Consider the following 18,701-nt stretch of genomic DNA (forward strand, 5'->3'; position numbering starts at 1 on the left):
ACAGACGAGGCTATTTTCCGTTCCATTCTCCTCTCAGAGCCTCGTTCCAAGTCCGCTCGCGTGGAGCGAAGAAAAAGCCTCGTTTCGAGATCTCCAGAGAAGGAACTCCTCAAGTTCCAATACAATGTGTAACTTTAGCCATTTACTTGTTCAACCCTCAGTACAAAACCGGAAAGCATGGTCGATGGCAAGCATATGCCTGATTGTGGCGTAACCGGAAATAAAACAAAAAAGCCTAATGGAGTGTCTTAACTGTTTTTACTGCGTTTTCTGTGCCCTATGACCTGTGCCCTGTGCCCTGTGCCCTGTGACCTGTGCCCTGTGACCTGTGACCTGTGCCCTGTGACCTGTGCCCTGACCTGTGACCTGTGACCTGCGTTTTGTACCTGCCGATTTTTGACAGAGAAGGTGGGCATTTTATATACCTTCCATTAAAAACTGGTACCTCTTACACATACCCTCCAACAGAAGTCTTCTTATCATTGCGGGCGAGCAAAAGCGAGCTCGCAAACGTATTCTAGCTGGGGTGGTCAGCAGCAATTTATAAACTGTATAGCGAGGTTTTCCCACAATCTGTCCACATTCTTGGGATGCCTTTGTTCTACGTACTGATATGCATGGGATGTGGCCACGAATGCCCTAGTGTTCCATCTGATATCACTGTAATAGCGTGAATGCACATGCAAGTGATGCAACAATATTTGATCGAATCGAAAACACACGTAATTCAGATACACACGCACTGTTTCACGCACTGTACTAAATGCGAGACTTTTCCACTCGCCCTGCCGGCAGGAAATCTGTTTACCAAGGAAAGAAATTAGCTGATCTCAGCTTAATGCAAAACGGAGTCTTCGGTAAGATACGAGTGTTGGCAAAGTCTAGAAATCCATGAAATATTTCAAAGTTAATTCAGGTTAAACTTCAGCGTCTGGTTTTTATATTTTTATACGTTTCCAAGTATGTTCCGTCACCTGCCATCTGCAAGCATCAATAAGCTTAGCTTTAAACTAAGCTTTCTATTTCATGTCATCGACCTTTGGCGATTGAACACGGATTGAATACCCGATTAAATAATAAGACTTCGTGCAGTCATGACTGTCTTTACCTTTCAACGTTATGTCAGGCATTACTTTATTCTTGTATTTCCTGCTTTTTGTGCAAAATACGCGGTAGATATCCGTGATATCTGGCTGCCTCCAAAGGGCAAATTCCTTAGTTATAAACTAAGAGCTCTACTTATTTTGTCGAGCAATAATTGATCGCTTGTTGTAGCCCTGGTGTAGAATAAACATTGTCTTTTTCCTGTTTCGCACACGATGCCCTCGACAGTTCTTGAGTAAGGTTTTATTCGTCGAGCCTCAGTGAAACTAACTAGTGACTTTCCTTGTAGATCTCCTCATATGGGGCGTAAGAGGAGGGTGGACACACAAGAACGCGCGAGTCCTCTTACTTCGCGGTCGGTTCTCTTTTGGTTTCCAAAATCTTTTGGGCGCCTGCTACGCAAACTTGCGCATGTATAGGAGCATGCGGCAAATACATCGAGAGATTATTTTAGGAAAGAAGGGAATGGAAACAGAAACGAGAGAGAGCCCGCTGAGGCTTTTGTGATGACGTGCAAAGCAGTAGCAGTTGACAGAGAGCCAGATAGGTGTGGAAACTCCGTGTGGAGGCCTTAAGTGCCATGTGGCACAAGGGGTGACCACCCTTGAAGTAGAAATCATCCATTATACTGAACTTTGATTGACAATTCGGCTCGCGCGGTCAAGGTAAAAATACCTCAGTCGGTAAAACTAAAGTGTGCCAAATATTATAACCAAACATATTTGTCAAAAAGCATTATAGTTTGAGCTAATCGGTATAATGGTATTATTCTTGAGGTTGTATAAACGCGACTTGATAAATGAGTCTGAGGCTCAACCGAGGCAGATTTATTGATAACGTTCGCATTGTGAAAACAGGTGATCCTCACCAAACGGAAATTAATATATAAATTATGCTTGTGATCTATTGTAATTAAATGCTTTTCATATAACTTCTTATCATTTGGTTTAAGGAAGCGGGACAGGCAAATCAACCGCGAAGAAAGTAGAAATTACAGGTCATTTCTTTCTTTTTTTTTTTCTCAAAAGTTCTGTTGAAAAAAGCTAAATATACATTCTTTAGAAACCCAGTAAAATACATTCCTTGCGGTTTAAGGATCAAATGTCACATTTGTTAGTCGGACATTTTTGTTCAATTTAGAATCGACAGGGACTACCTCTACAGCTTCTCCTGTAGCTACATGCTTTGGGGCAAATGATTGAAAACTTAGAAGACTGCCGGTCTTGACTGAATTGTTATTAACACTGACTTGGTTTGTGGGGGACTGGTTAAGTGTGTTTTCTGATTTATGAAGGATGCACTTTGCTATTGATTTCGATTGCAAGCAACTCTAATTTGAATATCCCTCACTGTCTATCATGTAGAAATGAAAAAGATTTAGACTGTAAGTACCATCCGCGTGATACATTTTTAACTTCATAAACACACGATGTATTAACTGCCTTAGCGATTTCCTTTTTGAGTGCTTTATCCTCTAGTTCATTCGCTTAGCTGTCGCACAAGGTTAAAACTAGTTTACTTCTCACAAACGACCTGGTATTTACACTGACAGTACAATATAACAGATGAATAGCTTTACTTGTTTATAATCACATTCAGCAGCCCTGAGTTAAAGAGGGTAATCACAACTAGCTAGCCAGGCTGTGAGAAGGCTTCATTAGCATTCAAGGGTTCACTATTGGGATTTGTAACGGACTGGTTGATTGAGTATGGATGAAGTATTGAGAGGTTTACTGTGCAGTGGTTTACGGATCCGCCCAAACCATCCGGGTGGTATCACAAATATATAGAGAAAGAATAATAGCGGAGGTGTCAGCCAATCAGGAAAGAGTAACGTCATCAAATCAGATCAAACTGATTGGATAGTTTCTTTTTCTTTGGGTGAGAATTGTGTATTCAGTAATTTGCAATTGAATGAGATGAAATGGGGGACTACGAAGTATCAAGGAATACAAAATAACCTTCTTGCTAGCCTGCCGCTTAATTGAAACAATTTAAGATGTTCTCGCACTGGAAAAGATACGTTCTGATAAAGACTCTTCCTCATATAGGATCGCTACGATCGATGAGAAAAAAAGTTCAACGATCGTAACGATTAACTGCAAAACAACTTTGCAACGAATCGTATAGCGGTCGCTGAGGTAGACTTAAGTCTTGAAAGTTTAACAAGCTGGTTTCCATATCAATACCCGCGGACACCGACTATAGTTCAGATTACAAGACTCTTGTAAGCTGTTTGTTCGGCGATCAACGATCATAATGAAACTTAGGTTTTCCTTTAGCAGATTTCGTAAGACAACTGATCTGATTGTTCAGTTAAAGGCGTTGTTTATAATTTAAGTTTTTTCTTTTTTTCAATCCTGCTTTAGGAAAGCGAATTGCGTAAATAAATGGATTGATGAAATTCCTGGAAAAATCTGTAGTGTTTGAGAATTTTTGTTTTCGGGGTAAACACAAACCAATCGATTTAAGTCCCTCTGATCCTAAACTGCACAACAACTCGGTGAGAGAAATAAGTTTTAAATACTACGGATTCAGCACTCGTCAGATCATTTATTTGCATATGCATTGCCTCGGTTTACAGGTCTCCGTTAATAATGTTTCAAAAGTTCTTAAAAGCAAACACAACTCCCTACAGTGCCTTTTGTTTCAACAAACAATAACCATGCAAATTAGCAAACAAACTGACTGTTAAGTCTCCGATCACTTGTACCCTGCTTTTTAAAATATGTGCTTTCCCTTATTCAAAAAATATTGCTGTGGTCCAAACATAGTGGAGTCGCTTTCGTCCATCCACGCGTATCTTTTACGCAATAAAAAGGGCCAAATTTTCTCATCCTGACTGGTTAAAGGTGACGCTTATTATATGTGATCTTCCGTTATAAATCTGATAAATCTATAATCTGATTCATATCCTTATCATATGCCTATCCGAGAAACGACCATGAATTCTTACTAAGCTCCTCCTCTACTTCATCCCTTAAAGTACTAATAAAACTGCTTGGTAGACAAAGTTGTTTTCCCCGTCCAAGCCAAGCACTTTTTCATCCTACTCTAACCCAGCATCTGATTTCTGAAAGTAGACGACTCATGTTAATCCTGGCTTCTTAGGCGAACGTTCTTCACTTTTAAATCGGCTTAAGTTTGGAGAAATAGTCGCAAAAATTGGTGGGATCCGATGATGTACATTTACAAGACCAAATTGTGACCGTGCCTTTGTTTCTTCACTCTGCACTAAAAAGTTGATATTAAAAAGCGAGGCCGGTAATCGCGGTTCACCTGTAATAATTACAGACCTACGTTTCTTGCTCAAATGTAAGTAAAATGTGCCAAGAACAGTCATAGTTCTTTACAGCCCTTGCTGTTTAATTTAAGTATCAAAACTAAGTGATTTGTTCAGTCCGAATATTAGTTGCTGTATAATCAGACAGGTCAAATTGGACACTTGAAAAACAGCCAATGAAATTTAGCCAGCAAATGTTACTCATGCAAATGAAATTTTACCAACTAGCCCATGCTAACGTACAATCAAGGAAATGAATTTGAATGCTAGGCTTGAACTTGAAAGCATAAGAGACAAAATTAGGTGACCTTATGACTTTTAATCAGATGAGCTGTTATTTCAGATGAACTGTCATATTTAAATTTCTACTTAATTATACTATATTTAAAGGTTTAAATAACTTTTAAAATGAAAAAGGTTTAAAGCGATGCTTTTACTTTACTTGACATGTTGAACGGTAAGCAGATGTGATAAGAAATATGAACTAACATTGAATATCCTCAACTGAGTTTCTCGCACTTTGTTACTGGCACAATTAATTGATAATATGACCTCGTGTTATACAATTCTGGAGAAACTGGGCTCGTATCTTCAAACTAAAAACTGCCCAGAACTATTCGCCGGGATTATATTACCCCATGAATTCTACTCCTATCAGTCTACAGCATTATTTATCAGCCTTTGCCTGTTTTGTCTACTGATAACACGACAAAATCCTCCGTCCCTTAATTGTTGTGTATCACACGTTAGATATAACGATGTTTTAGACTTAAGCTAGTTACACGTCCAACTTCACATCGTCGGAAGCTGCAGTTAGAGGAATACTTTTTTCCAAATCAGAGGCCTGATCAGACGCATCTCTTTCTTCGCTTGTTGGCACTTCTGGCTCTGGAAGAATCTGCACTCCCTGAGTTCTCATGTAACCCTTGATTACGTCCTGTCAGAGGCAAACAGAGATGTCATTCTTACTTAAATCATTCAACCACAATACCACGGTATAAAATAGTAAATTCTCTTATTACTAGGTCTTTGATAAAATGGCGTCTAGCTATAACTTAAAGGGCTTGTGTTCCAGTTGTATTCTTATTTTGTTTTATTCAAATTTTGTTCGATAGCAAAAAAACTAGGAGGAGCTAAAACTCAGCATAGAAAATATAAGACCATAGCAGCCTAATAAACGCATAGTAAGAAAACATGAACATTGTGGTCTAGAAAAGATACGATCGTCTGTCTTTCTTTTCCAGATCTCACCTGCAAAAAGTTAGGAGCAGGATTTTCCAGGCTGTGCGCAGCTTTAAGCGACAAGTTGGCTGATGGTCTTATATAATGCTGCAGAATGAAGAGATAGAAGAAGATCGTCATGACCGGAAGCGGAAGTACCAAACACGAAGCTGCGAAAGATCCCTTCAAAGCGACCACTCCAACCATCAACAACTGAAACACTGCTGTTCCTATGATCATCCTATGAAGCAGAAAACGGTTTAGGTTTTTAAATATAATTTGTATTTTGGACTGCAGAATAGGGGTATTAGGGAGCAAAAACGAAAAAAAAAAAAAGCAACATGAAGGTCGCAGAAGAAAACCCTGCACGTGATTCAAACTTTAATTTGCTACGTTTTTTTTGGCGCCACTACATATACATGAATAGGGCGTGAAACTTGCTAACTTAAAGTTTTATAAAAGAGCAGAACAAAGGACAACCATTTTCGTTTCATTTTTCTGATCTTGGACGGAGTCCTTTTTAGAATAGGTTTTTTTAAATCAATTGTACATTTAGTAGTAATATGTACAGGTGATCAACCTGTTAATTAGCGGCTTTATGACTTGACACTGTGTTACTGGATGATCGATTAGCTATAGTTCTTTTCGCCCCTCCAAGGCCATCCAATATTAACCTGAATCTGTAGGTTGCGCGAATTTTCAAACTATTTGTAGGCTCTTAGCCGATGAGAAGACACATACTGAGTACAATGTATAATATAATAATGAATGAATTTTCAGCCAATCAGAATTCAATACAAAATGTTATACTATGTACTGTAAGTTTTACCTGTTAAACGTTATGGGCCACATCATTCCACCACAGCTGTATATTGGGATGTATATACTTATCGTCTGATACATCCACACAACGTAACCAAAGCCAAAGTACAGCGCCACAAACGGAGTGATGATGGGTGCAAGCGCCGAGTACGACAAACCCACAATCAAAATGAACAGGTGATTGGCGAACTAAGATAAGATTACAACGTTAGTTGTCTTACTGACAATGCATGCACGGCCTCATACAACCCCTGCTACAACCTCGTTTTCAGGGTCCTCCCCCTTCTCGTCTCTTTCACTCCGAGGGACGAGTAGGAGAAAACCCTGGGTCGAGGAGGAGGTTGCCCTGCTAAGCCCCTGCCTGCTCTGCAACCAAATCAAGCCTAGTTCCCAGTATTCCTCGTCGAAATTGGATTCGACGTTACACGTCAAGATTGTCAAGGGACAAGTCGGGGTAATTCCTCAATCCCAACCTATATAGCATTTATTAAGTGAGGATATATAACAAGGCCTAAACAGTATTACAGGGCTGTTTAATTATGTTGCTTAAAATTTATTCAAGTTACCCCAAAAATTAAAAGTTGCTCCAAAAGGCAAAAGTTGGGTAAACGTTGCCAAGCAATTTGTGGCTGGGGCTAGTCTAGTTGCCTAGCAACTTAAGGAAGTTATTTCCCAGGTCATTGTACTTACTACGCGGTCATAAAGGACAGGTGGTGGTCTCCAGGCTGCTTTCTCCTCGCGCTCCGTCTTGACAAGCCATTTCCTCTTAATAGCCACTATAATAAGCGGTGCAATGCGCAGTAGCTGCAGCGCATATCCAGTCAGTGTTGCCAACATGATGTAGCAAATGAAAAACAGTGACTGTGAGGGGAGGGATTCAGCAAGGAAAGTTGGAATCTGGCTTGGATTGTCTAACATCTCCTTCAGCTTATTGAGCGCTGATCCAGCCAAAGTCATGAACAGAAACTTGTTTACAAGCTGTGAAAGAATGCAAAGCCAATGAATAAATACAAAAAAGAAGAAGAAGAAGACACAAACAGTACGTCAACTGAAACTCTTTTGCGTCATTGTTTTAGTGGCGCTCTGAACCGGCCTCAAACGCCAGAAAACGTCATGATACGAATTCTGCTACTTTTTTGACTACTACTGACGTAAGTAGCGATAGCTGAATCCCCATTAAGTTAATGTTACGCAACACTGAAATGTTGAAAAAGGACCCAGTGAAGAAAAAAAAGGGCTTAGGAAGCAATGGGACGAATTTGAAGGTCGGAATAAAGAAAACGAATGTTGCTCAGTATTCGTTTATAGTACGGTAGTATTAGTTTATAATGTATAGCGCTATAGAAACGAATTTTGTAGTAGCTGCCATGTTTATAAGGTTTATACTTAGCATTGACCACTCACTGATAACAACTAATTGAATAAATGTAAATAAATGTGATTTACCATGAAAATGAATAATTTTCCCAGCGTGGATTGGTCTACTCTACTTTGCGTAGGAATTCCTTCAAGCTTGCTAAAAAGCCTCAGAACCTATCACAGGATGAAAATGTTATGGTTTTAGTAGTAATACGTGAAAAAAATTGACTTTCCTTTTGTCACCACAGGCTAACCTGCGATCAGGCGATCCGCGTCTTTCTTTTTGTTTGGGAAACGAAAAAGAAAAGCGCCGTATCGCAGGTTAACCACAGGCAGACCAGACGTACTGTATGTCAATACCGGTAATAATAAAGCATCAGGCTTTATGGGTCTGCGGAAGAGAGTCGGAGTTGGAGTCGACTAGTTCTAAATAAATTGATATTTTTTTACCATTATAACATTGTCTACGTATTTGTCCTGGCTAATTTTCAACTGAAACTTTGTTTTAGAGCAGAAACTATTATCTATTATGGAGTAAATTTGTTTTTACTGAGGGGGTGTTTATATGATACCGGAATGACTTTCATTCCGAAATGAGTTTTGTTCCAGAGTGAAGTTTGTACCGCATTCACATGATAAAATCGAACGACTCCGTCTAAGGCGTTCCTGCTCGCGGGGTTTTTGCGCCAGATCAGAAACACAATCAATCCGGAACGAAGTTCGATCTCAGTTTACATGATACCAGAATGAAATCTTGTACCAGAACGACGGTTTCATTCGGATTGAATTCTGGAATGACTTGTATGGGGAACGAAATGTGGTTTTGGGTATCATGTAAACACAAACAGATAAATATATGGAGATGAAATGAACTCGTTCCAGACTGCATGTCATTCTGGCATGTGAATAGCCCGCCTGAAAGAGCTGCGGAACAAAGGAATGAGTCGTGCGGGATTTTGAGCTATGTGAAAAAAGCAGTCAAAAAATAGTCTCCTACGAAACCATTCTTTGAGTCGTCACGTAATGACACACACAAAAAAAGGCTGCGTCGGTGCCTTTATCAAAGTACTGACGATAAATATTAATTGACGCTATCAGATGAAGTAAATACTTACCAGAGGCAAAATAGCGAAGAAAACCAACAATGCCAAGCCGAATAAAAAGCCCTCGATTGCTCCCTTGACAAAAGCGTTAAGTTCTAGAACTGCAAGTGAAATTGGAAAATGCATAGCCGGGGTGAGGACACCAAAAGTTAAAACGAAATTCAAGCCCGTGGAAAAACCACAATAAAGCCCCGAGGCTCAACCCTTACCCTTTTATATACCTCTTTTGACAGAAAAAGTATCACTTTTTTATAACTTTTATCGACAAATGTTACCCCTTTCACATACCTTTTTTAGAACTTTCCATCTCTTTTAACTGCTGCGAATGCACTGTCTTATGTAAAAGTCACTAAACCAGGAAGTTTTCTTGTCTTTTTCATAGCTACAAAATGGCGTCTGCTATCCGCCGTAGGACATCTTACAGACCAAAATGACAGATTTTCCTACCTTTTCATATACTTTTCCCACTGAAATCCTCATCCTTTTATTATAAAACAAAAGCCTTAAAAAGGTATCCCTTTCGGCTGGGGCGAGATCTAGACCTTCCCTTACGCCATTATAGGGAGTAACCCTGGGATTCAAGCGTTGGTAATACAGCAAAATCTCACCTGGTTTCAAAAAAGGAGCAACTTTTGTGAGGTTTTGTAAAGAGACCAGCGTTGAAGCAAACGCTACAGGCACCGTCCAAAAGAACACCAGCAAAAACACTAGGACGTAGATCAGAGCCGTGCGCAATTTCCTAAAATAGCAAGATAGAAAAATCGTTAAATTGCAATGAATTGCAATTTAATTGACCACAAAAAGAATTTTTATTCTCCAAGTACAAAGGGAAATGTTACTCCCTCCTGTTAATCTTCTGTGAAGGAGGGGGTCCCTCTATTGCAACGAAAGCTCGACGAGTATTACTAATATAACTAATTGAAGATTTTTACGAATTAAATCCCTAAAATTAGAACTTCGTAAACGATCGACTTCCTCTCCTAACCCACCGCGACAACTTATTTTTGTGACTTTTTTTATAGTTTCAGTTCCACTGCTTTTCCATTGCATTCCATTGCTTTTGATTTCTTCTAAGCGACCCTGATACAATGGTCTGATCACGGAAGTGCATAATATTGTAACTTAGTAAGTGCACGCAAAAAAGACGTGTCTGCACTTTTCCTCGTAAAAGACCTCCTCCAGTTCTACTCTCGTAGAACCACTAACAACAAGCAACCACTAACTCGTTAGTCTGCAAAGCAGGCGTATTTTGCAGTGCAAAAGATGAAGTTATAAATGTTGGCCCATCCATCCACCCTACAGAGACTTGAGGCCAGTAAAAAAATGATTCCAAGGGAAAGGTTTCCATTGACCGTCCCTGGTCCCGTAGATTTTCAATTATTCTCAAGACGGCGGCCGCGATCAATGTACCTCTGAGTCAGGAGCTCTACTCTGAGGTTTCGTTAAAAAAAAAAGCACCTTTGCCAAAGGCCAATAGGCACGGTTGTTCCACAGCACGCTGGCCAGTTCAGTAGCTGGTATAACATCGACTTCTAGGGGAGAGTTATCCCAATCACTTTGAAGCGCAAGAGTTGATGCACGAAGAGAACGGAAAACCACAAAACAGCACGGAAACAGGTTGTGTTTCTTCTCCGTCTCTTCGTCTAATTTTGCTTGTACTGCCTGCAAAGGGAAAACATGTCAAAGATTATTGATCTAACGAAAGTGGTAGAGCAATCCTGGGCTTTGTTTGCGTTTTTGGACGTTTATTTAGTTTGGTTGAACTTTTAGTTTCTGTCTTTCACTGGAGTAGTAATGAGATGCCAGCCGTATGGTTGCATTTGAAATGCTTTATCTTATTTTTGTTTCACTTCTTTCAAATACTCACAGAGACCTGGTATCAACACTAACAGCACAGTAGAACGGAGGAATAGCTTTACTTGTTTATAGTAATATTCAGCAGCCCTGAACTCGAGGTAACGAGGGTAATCGAATTAATGCACGACGCGTGAGGCTGGGAGAAGGCTTCATTGGAATTCAAGGGTTCACTATTGGGATTTGTAATAGAAAAGTTGATTGAATATGGATGAAGTGTTGAGAGGTGTACTGTGCAGTGATTTACGGATCCGCCCAAACCATCCGGGTGGTATCACAAATATATAGAGAGAAAGAACAATAGAGGACGTGTCAGCCAATGAGGACGGTCTAACGTCATCAAATCTGATCAAACTGATTGGTTAGTACCTTTTGTTTGCGTGAAACTTTTTTATTTAGTAATTTGCAATTGAATGGATGAAATGGGAGACAATGAAATTTATTTTAAGGAGTACAGAATACTGAGTGATGTTCTCGCATGTGAAAAGATACAGTCTTGATTCTGATGAAGCCTTTTTCCTGATATGGGATCCGGCTTCGGTCGATGATAAAAAAGTTCAACGAAAGCAACGATTATATTATAACTGCAAGACAACTCTTCAACGAATCGTAGCAGTCGCTGAGGTAGAGACTTAAGTTTCACCGAAGTCTAAAAAGCTGCTGTCGCCGACTATAGTTCAGATCAACTCAGATCGCTACTATTTTCAGCGATCAGCGCCATCAGAATGAAACCATTGCGCCTAATCTGGACGACAACAATCAAGTTAGCATTTTATATACTGGCTGGTAATGACAAAAAATGTACTTTGTTTGACTATATTTGTTTTCGGGACGTAAAACACAAAGCAATCGATTTAAGTCCCTCTGATCGAATTAAAACTGCGCGGCAAATCGGTGAAAGAAAGATTTTAAAGGTTTTAAAATCCTTTATACCGGTTCACGTAATCGACAAACCATTCATTCATTGCCTCGGTTTTTGGCTTCATTGATATTGTTTCAAAAATTCTTTAAAAAGTTAAAACACAATTCCCACAACTTATTAATAGTGCCTTTTGTTTCAACAAACAATAACCATGCAAATCAGAAAACAACCTGTCTGTTAACGTATCCTGCTTTTTAAAATATGTACTTTCCCTTATTCAAAAAATGTTGCTGTGGTCCTGCTTGTTTTGGGAAACTGAAGATAAACAGTGGAAGCTCTCTGGACGGACACTCTGCGACATAGCCTGCGTAGTAAGCGTTTCCGCGGGTCTGGTTTCGGAGCAAAAAAAGACCGTGGAAAGGGATTTTCGGTTTTGACCGCGCGAGAATTGAAACGAGAACCAAAAAATGTCGTGTTCCTCATTCTTTGCTCCTGAACCGCACAGAAACACTTGCTACGCAGGTTATAAGCGACACCTCATTAGCTACCGGTACTTACGGCGCCTTCACAAAATCTCGTTTCAACTTGCATACAAACTCTGTATTTTCACATTTCCGTTAGCGTTAGGGTGTCCGCTTAAGAGAGCTTTCGCTGTACTTTCCTTTATCAAAAAATTCTCGTCCAAACTGGCATTGCGAAATCATTTCGCCCATCCACGCGCAACTGTTACTCACAGTAAAAAAGGCCAAATTTTCTCACTCTTATTGGTTTAAGGAAACTTTTATTATTTGTAATTTTGCGCTTTAAATCTGATTCTTCTTCTAAGATAATTAAATGTAGCGATAATTAGTTATAGCACAGCAATCCGGCGAGTTTCCAAGTTATTATTTTTATCATATGCGTAACTTTTACTCCTTGAAAAAAGGCAAAATTTTCTCATCCTGATTGGCCTAGTCTGCATGTTTTGCAAACTTCCTCAGTCTATACCCCATCCTCTAGAGTATTTAAAATTAAACTGCCTGGTAGTCAAAGTTGTCTTACCCGTCCCGCCAAGAACTTTCTCATCCTACTCTAACCCAGAATCTGATTTTCGAACTTAGACAGCTCATTCTAATACTGGATTAAGGTAAACGTTCTTCACTTTTAAACCCCTTAAACAAAGAGTACAATACAGCACTGGGTGAACGCTTAAAGTTTGGTCAAATACTTAGTCGCAACATTTGTTGGGAGCCGAAGTTTTACCGTGCGAGGGATCATCTGCATTTAAAAGCACAAATTGTGACCGTGCCTTTGTTTCAGTTTGCCTTGCCCTAACAAGTTGATGACCAATGCGGTATTCCCTACACAAGGAGTGCTTTTCATTTACCAAGAAATTCCGGTTGGGATGCTATTTAAATGTTTTTCTCGTGTATCTGCTTCACAAGACGCGGGTAGCCATGCGATTTCCCGCCAAAAATACCTCAAGTTGCCTGTGGTGCAGACGGGCGGGCGGGTGGACGAAAGGACGTACGGTCACGTGACTAAAATACCAAAATATCTCGGATGCATGGAGAACCATTTTTTCTTGTCTTGGAGCTCCGCTGGACACTTCGGCTTTTGTGCTCAGCAACTTTTGAGCATCTTATGGCGTTTGGACCTAATTTTTGCGATTCTAGTAACCCTGAGCAACTTTTAACTTTCTGAGCAATTTTTGAGCAAAATATAGGTTCAGGGAAGATATCAACCACGAAAAAGTTAACGATTTCAGTAGAAACTTCAATTCTTGCGAATTTCTAAATGTTCGTAGAACTTAGAATAAATACTCCCAAAAAAGATAGAGATTCCTTTAATATTGGGAGGGTACAGGTCAGCGGTTACAGCCTGTGCAGATGTGAGGGCACCTTAGTCTCGTATCTAATGGCAGGCAAAGCAGACCTGCTTAAAACACCTTAATGTAGAAGATGACGTAACTCCATAAGGGAGCAGATTCCAGACTTTAATAACCCTTAAAAAAATGAATAATTGAAAACTGAGACAGTTGCCTGTAATTGGCAATTGGTAAGTTGGTGAAATCCCTGAGTAGACCTGATTTTGTCGGTAGATTTAACTGGACTAGGAGTTTGACAGTTTACTAAATTATTGTGAAATTTATAAAAGCACTGATTGATTGAACAAACGCCTGTGTTCGAGAGTATCCCAGCCTAAGGACTTAACAAGGCTAGAAGTACTTGTTCCGGTGTTATAGTAGTTGCATACAAAGCGAGCCACATTATTCTAAATTTGCTCAAAGCGCTTTATGTCAGTCTCATTGTAAGGATTCCACGAAAAGGATGCATATTCAAGCGTAGGTCTAACCCAGCAGTGTCATATAAACTCTCTCTTTAACCTCTGCGCTGCATGGTTTCAGTTATCTTCTAATAAGACCAAGGGACCCTTTTGCCTTTGCAGCTATCTTAGAGCAGTCAGCCTTTTGAACGCCGATTATCTTTAACTTGACAACGTTTTGAAGGCCTAAAGAGGCATTTAGAAGTGCTTAAGAGGCTTGAAACACAGTCAGCACATAAATAAACAAGGTAAGTTAAAAAGGAATTTCAGTGCACATTTCGCTAAGTAAAGATAATGTTGTTCAGGGCTGTCATTGTGAGCTTGGGCTACCTTTGGTTAGACTTAATAAGAATATTATTTGCGAGCAACTCTTTAAAGCTGTGTTTCAAGCTATTTTTCTTCACCGGTGTTAGCAATTATTGCGAAGAACGAAAAAAAAAACGCTTTCTTAAAAATTAACTTTTATATCAAAATATCAAAAAATTTAGGTGGCAATTTTTCAGATTTAGGTAGCAACTGTTTGGATATTTGGCAATTTTTTAGAAACTTTTTGGCATTCCAGAAAGCAAGTTTTCAGCATTTTACGAGCACAATCGGGACAGCCTTATCCTGCCAGCAGTGGTTTCTCCAGGCCGGACGCTGCGCTACGAAGGAAGAGAAACCACTGCGAGCAACGGTTTGCTTTTCCATCGAGCATGCGCGTCCATGTGACATCACTTTCTCTTGTTTTACAAGAAACATCAGCAAAACAACAACTTTGTACGTTCTTCTCAATTTTTTTTGCTCATTTCTTTCCGTTTTTACACGACTGCGACGTAACAAAAAGGCCTAATTTTGCTTTTTTTTTATGTTGAACCGTAAATAAGCAAGGCGAAATTTTATTCTCTTTCGAGTCTGGATATTATGGTCCGGCTTAGGAATTCAACTCCAAGTTTTTTTCGCCCACATTTGACAAAGTTAGTGAGTAGGAATAATCTCGATAAAGACTGAAAAAGAGCAAATTCACAGCGGGCTCGCGTTATAAGGCAGCAGTTGTAAGCTCAAGCAAATGCACGAGAGCCTTTAATGACTTGCTTTTCAACAGGTTTGCTCGCAGTGGTTTTTGTCCCTTCATAGTGTAGCGTCCGGCTTGAAGAAACCACTGCTCGCTGGGTAAGACAGCCTATTGTAGCTCCGCTATAATCGTCATTGCGCTATTTTTGGCCTCCTTTCTTCCTCAGCACCAACACCTCTCCGACGTTGCTGTGCTGCCAGGCCTTATTCCCAGTGACGCACAGACCACAGACCGACATCCTTGTCATCATTTGCATTGGCTTTCAAGAGGCGCTGTCTTTACTTGTTATCGGAATTTGTGGTACATGGATGCACAGGTTTGCTTTTTGAAAGTTTTATTTATAACCTGGATTGATCACTTCTTTCAGAACAACACTGAGATCAGTTCAGATGGACGTTTGAAAACACTGATCACTTTCCGGTTGATTAACCTTTTCGATTGGTCAGTACCCTACTAGCAGAGTCGCTTCGATCTTTCGACTTATCTAGGAAGATCGAAGGAGACTCCGTTCTCAGGGTAATTGATCAGATCCTCGGCTCTTACCTTCTCTCTTGCATGACTTTTAGCGTTTTAATACGAAGTCGTTCGCATGACTTGTCTGTCGCAAAGTTGGTTTATTTACGTTTCTCCTGGGGCGTAAACAAAGTAACCACGCGACAGACTAGCCATGCGAACGACTTCGTTAATAAAAACACTAAAAGCCATGCAAGAGAGAAACTTCTGCTCGCAGGGTATTGGCGCTTAGCTCTTCCTTCCATTGGAATTGTCATTCTATAACATGGCTCTGAAATTGCCAAAGAACGTCTGCGTGAGAGGCTACAATAGCTTTAATGTGGTTTAATATAACAGTTAAGTTATTTATTGTCGTCTTTCATCATGTTCTGAAATGGTTTGATTTTCGTTTACTTTGTCAGAATAAAATGAGACTTGATCCACTGGCTTGGATTTTGGTTTTTCTAAAGCACTGAGAAGTCCTTGTAAGCTGCTGTTCATGGTACTGTCTGTATTATCATAATTATGTAGAAAGACCGTAGCAAATTAATGAAAGTTCTTGTATGTTGTGGTTCAGTGCAGTTTTAATTATCCTTAATTAAATATTTATAAGATTTCTGCAGTCAAGTAGCCAACTTGCAGCCAGCCCATGCATCTTCTAGACCATTGGCAAGCCTGCAAATAACTTTTGACTGTAGGGTGGTCATTTGACCGGACAAGGACCAGGTTTTGCCGGTCAAGACACCAGTCTGGTACGTCAAAAAAAGGAAAAAAGGAAGAGAGAGTGACCGACCAGGCCAAGCTTTTGCCCCTCAAAATCCAAAATTTGTTGGTCGTTTGACTGATGACTGGCTGTTATTTGCAGGCGTGATTGGTATATTCCGTTTGTGAAATAGTACACAAAAGCTCATTCTGATATCCAGTAGAGTCTCAAGGATATATGTGATCATTTCTGATAGGCGGTACACGCCTCACGATTGGTCCAATTCTTATGTGTGTGAGACGGTTGGGCGCAGGTCAGACGTGTCAAAATTTGCCAATCTCCTTCTGCTTTCAGCTTTACTTTAAAAAGCAAACAGTAAAAGAGTAGTTGAAACTGGAAAGCCTTCTTCAGGAACAGAGAAATAGTTTGAGAGAATTCCTTCACGGCGAGAATGTGTTTGTAATTTTACCGACTGGTTAGACTTGAAACAAGGCGACTGCGTGAGTGAGCACGGAAGCGTGAGAAAATGCTCACGAAGTGAGTGAAAGTGAAGGACGAAGTTGTGAGTCAACTTGTTCTGTCTGCAGAAGATTAGAGTCTTTTTGTATAATGTTGGCACAAAAAAAATTGTTCTTGACGTCAGTTTGACAGGTTGCTTGACAGCGTGCTGAAATGAACATTTCTCAGTGACTGGATGGTGTGAACATGGAGATGACCTGACCTCAAAGAAAATTGTTTCCTGGGTGTGTATCTCTCCAAGATCGAAAGAAGCAACTCTTGTATAATGTGTGTAGAAAGTCTATGAAATTTCGAGTTTGCGTACATGTAAGTCACCAGCTCGCATGAAATTTGGAAATCCTTGTTTGCGTGAAGCTGGATAAAGAATGCTGTACTCCAGAAATTATTTGTGAAAACTGTGCCAGAAGCACCAAAAACATAGTGAACAAGGTCTTTAAGGGAGCAATTTGCCTTGTGGAGAGGCAAATTGCTCAGATTTGCCCAAATTCAGAGGTCCGTTCTTAAAATGAAATAATCTGCGGACTGTATGTGGCCTCATGGAGTCAGTCAAAAGGCCAACTAAAGACTAGCGATCAATGTTCAACGCAAACCAGCCTAACTGCTCAACCTTTTCACTTGGAGAAATCAACTGAAAAGTCCACCCAAACATTATCATGTCTATCATGGCTAGACGTGTTTGCCATTTATGTATGGTTATGTTTTTGAATGGTGCGATGTGAAATATTAGGCTTTTTCACGAGCCTGTTGGTGCAACCATTAAGAAATCATGGAGGAGGTGTCTGCGCCTTTGTTAGGCAAGAATATCGGGCTGAACAGTTATCTGACATTTCCTACATTTCTGAGTCTGGCTTGCATCAGCTTTGGCTAAAAATTCAAGTACGTAATTTCAAATCGTTTCTAGTCTGCACGGCTTACAGACCACCTAACACACACTTGGATTGCTTTGATTCCGACTTTAGCAACACATTAGTTTCAGCACTGTCGATGAACTTGCCCGTTTACATCTTGGGTGATCATAACTGTAATTTGTTGTCTTTGCAAGACCCACCGGCACAAACCCTCGTGAGTTTTTGCTCTTCTTTCAATCTATTGCAAGTTATCAGTCACCCAACGAGGATTACAGAGTCCACGGAATCACTGATTGATGTCGCCTTGATCTCAAATGCTAATTTAGTGAAGGAAGCAAAAGTTTCTCCTTCCTCAATAAGCGACCATGAACTAATACTTGTTGTTTTGAGCATGAAAAAGAGCCGTCCCAAACCAACATACATTCTAACTAGGAGCTATAAGAACTATAAACCGGAAGTATTTGCCCGTGACCTTTCAGAGGTCCCCTGGCATATAATCGAAACGTTTGAGGATGTTGACGACCACCTCTATGCCTTTCACCAACTTTTTGAGCAAATCTTAGATCGACACGCACCTGTCAAAAAGGTCAAAATTCGTAGCCGTCCCAACCCATTTATTTTGCTGAAATACGTGAGTTAATGAGAACAAGAGACAAATGGAAGAAACTGGCGCATAGATCTAACGACCCTCTTGCCTGGGCGGAATTCAGGAATTATAAACGAGAGGTTAAACGTGAAATCAGAATAGCCAAAAATTAAAAAAATAACCAAAAATAACCAAAATTCTTCGGGTAACTTGTGGAAAACCATAAGATCCATCCTTCTTAGGAAATTGTCAAGTCGTTTGGTATATAATCAGGACGAGGAATCTGTTGCAAACTCCTTTAATGAATGTTTTACCTCAGTTGGCTGAACCACTGTTGACAAAATCAAAGCACTTGCCTCTGAATGTAATTACGATCTTACGAAAACAAACTTTGTCCCTACGCACTATCCATTGTCTGAACAATTTTCTTTCCATTCTGTTAATTGTAAGCAAGTTGAACAAATTATCGCATTGTTACCATCAAACAAAGCACCGGGCTTTGACAAAATTTCTGCACGTGTAATCAAGGATGGACTGTCAGTTATTTTGTCGCCGATTACTCACGTCATCAATGCCTCTCTTACAAG

The 18,701-nt window shown here is 40.0% G+C and overlaps 1 protein-coding gene across 1 annotated transcript in view; it reads right to left on the reverse strand.

Annotated features, from left to right (window-relative positions):
• Nucleotides 1-3,637: 3,637 nt before the first annotated feature.
• The window catches only part of LOC140948785 (uncharacterized), a 327,016-nt gene continuing 311,952 nt past the window's right edge, over nt 3,638-18,701 (reverse strand). Inside the window, 9 exon segments of the mRNA XM_073398050.1 lie at nt 3,638-5,324; nt 5,639-5,849; nt 6,438-6,619; nt 7,121-7,408; nt 7,877-7,963; nt 8,905-8,993; nt 9,501-9,631; nt 10,351-10,373; nt 10,375-10,554. Coding sequence (XP_073254151.1) covers nt 5,166-5,324; nt 5,639-5,849; nt 6,438-6,619; nt 7,121-7,408; nt 7,877-7,963; nt 8,905-8,993; nt 9,501-9,631; nt 10,351-10,373; nt 10,375-10,554 — 1,350 coding nt within the window. The 3' untranslated portion in view covers nt 3,638-5,165.

Source organism: Porites lutea, chromosome 9, assembly GCF_958299795.1.
Source record: "Porites lutea chromosome 9, jaPorLute2.1, whole genome shotgun sequence".
Lineage (NCBI taxonomy): Eukaryota > Metazoa > Cnidaria > Anthozoa > Scleractinia > Poritidae > Porites > Porites lutea.